Below are 1,571 nucleotides of genomic sequence, written 5' to 3' on the forward strand. Positions count from 1 at the left end.
CCTACAAATGTAGAGGACAACGTTTCTAAAGTCTTTCGTTTGAAGATGAAAGGGGGAAGACTTTCAAAAAGTCATCCTCTACATTTGTAGGTTTCTACAACAAGCAGTTGCTGTCCATTTGAAACTTAGATTCATTAAGAATACTCTGCCTAAACAGCCTATCAAAGATTAGATTATATCTAATTTTTGAAATAAATCACACAAGTACAAACATACACTATAGAAGTTATCACGTACCATTTTCAAAAGGGGTGCCTTCTAGTATCTCCATTAGTAAAGGCTGCTCGTTAAGACGGAGAGCCATTATAAGTGCTTTGGAATGTTTCTTCTCTCTCAGTGTTTTTCTAATTTCTGTGGGAGTAATGTTAGCTTCTAACTGGAATGGGTCAAAAAGCAGATTATGATCAAGGGAGTATATCAGCAATCCTTCTGTTGTTGCCGTTGACCATGCCCGCCCTGTAAACAAGTTAGTACAATTCTTGAACATTATTAAGTTATATCAGCAATCCTTCAGTTGTTGCCGTTGACCATGCCCATCCTGTAAACAAGTTAGTACAATTCTTGAATATTATTAAGTTATATCAGCAATCCTTCAGTTGTTGCCGTTGACCATGCCCATCCTGTAAACAAGTTAGTACAATTCTTGAATATTATTAAGTTATATCAGCAATCCTTCTGTTGTTGCCGTTGACCATGCCCGCCCTGTAAACAAGTTAGTACAATTCTTGAACATTATTAAGTTATATCAGCAATCCTTCTGTTGTTGCCGTTGACCATGCCCGCCCTGTAAACAAGTTAGTACAATTCTTGAACATTATTAAGTTATATCAGCAATCCTTCAGTTGTTGCCGTTGGCCATGCCCGCCCTGTCAACAAGTTAGTACAATTCTTGAACATTATTAAGTTATATCAGCAATCCTTCAGTTGTTGCCGTTGACCATGCCCGCCCTGTAAACAAGTTAGTACAATTCTTGAACATTATTAAGTTTGTCCTGATCAACCAATTACACGACAAAAGTTATTATTTCTCAATCTTTACACCAGATGACAGCACAAACACCTGTGGTATAAAAAGGAAAGTGAGATTTTAAAAATATGTCCAGATATTTCAGTCTTGATGAATTGAAAACACATCAAACCATTTTCTTTTGAGTATGTTTGTGTTCTTGTTAAAAGTATAATAAATACAAGTGTCATTCTTTTAAACAAAAAGTTACACTAACTTGGCCTTGTTTCTGTGCAGTATAAACTTTATAAAACTGACAGCTACAGTCTACAGACTTCACTCTTACACCATAGTGTAAACTTTATATTATAAAACTGACAACTACAGTCTACAGACTTCACTCTTACACCATAGTGTAAACTTTAGATTATAAAACTGACAACTAGTCTACAGACTTCACTCTTACACCATAGTGTAAACTTTATATTATAAAACTGACAACTACAGTCTACAGACTTCACTCTTACACCATAGTGTAAACTTTATATTATAAAACTGACAACTACAGTCTACAGACTTCACTCTTACACCATAGTGTAAACTTTATATTATAAAACTGACAACT

General features: G+C 34.9%; 1 protein-coding gene across 1 annotated transcript in view; it reads right to left on the bottom strand.

Annotated features, from left to right (window-relative positions):
• The window catches only part of LOC106473473 (periodic tryptophan protein 2 homolog), a 28,281-nt gene that overhangs the window by 2,012 nt on the left and 24,698 nt on the right, over positions 1-1,571 (bottom strand). Inside the window, exon 15 of the mRNA XM_022401899.1 lies at positions 238-478. Coding sequence (XP_022257607.1) covers positions 238-478 — 241 coding nt within the window. The remainder of the gene's footprint in view (positions 1-237; positions 479-1,571) is intronic.

The sequence above is a fragment of the Limulus polyphemus genome, unplaced genomic scaffold (genome assembly GCF_000517525.1).
Source record: "Limulus polyphemus unplaced genomic scaffold, Limulus_polyphemus-2.1.2 Scaffold6205, whole genome shotgun sequence".
NCBI lineage: Eukaryota > Metazoa > Arthropoda > Merostomata > Xiphosura > Limulidae > Limulus > Limulus polyphemus.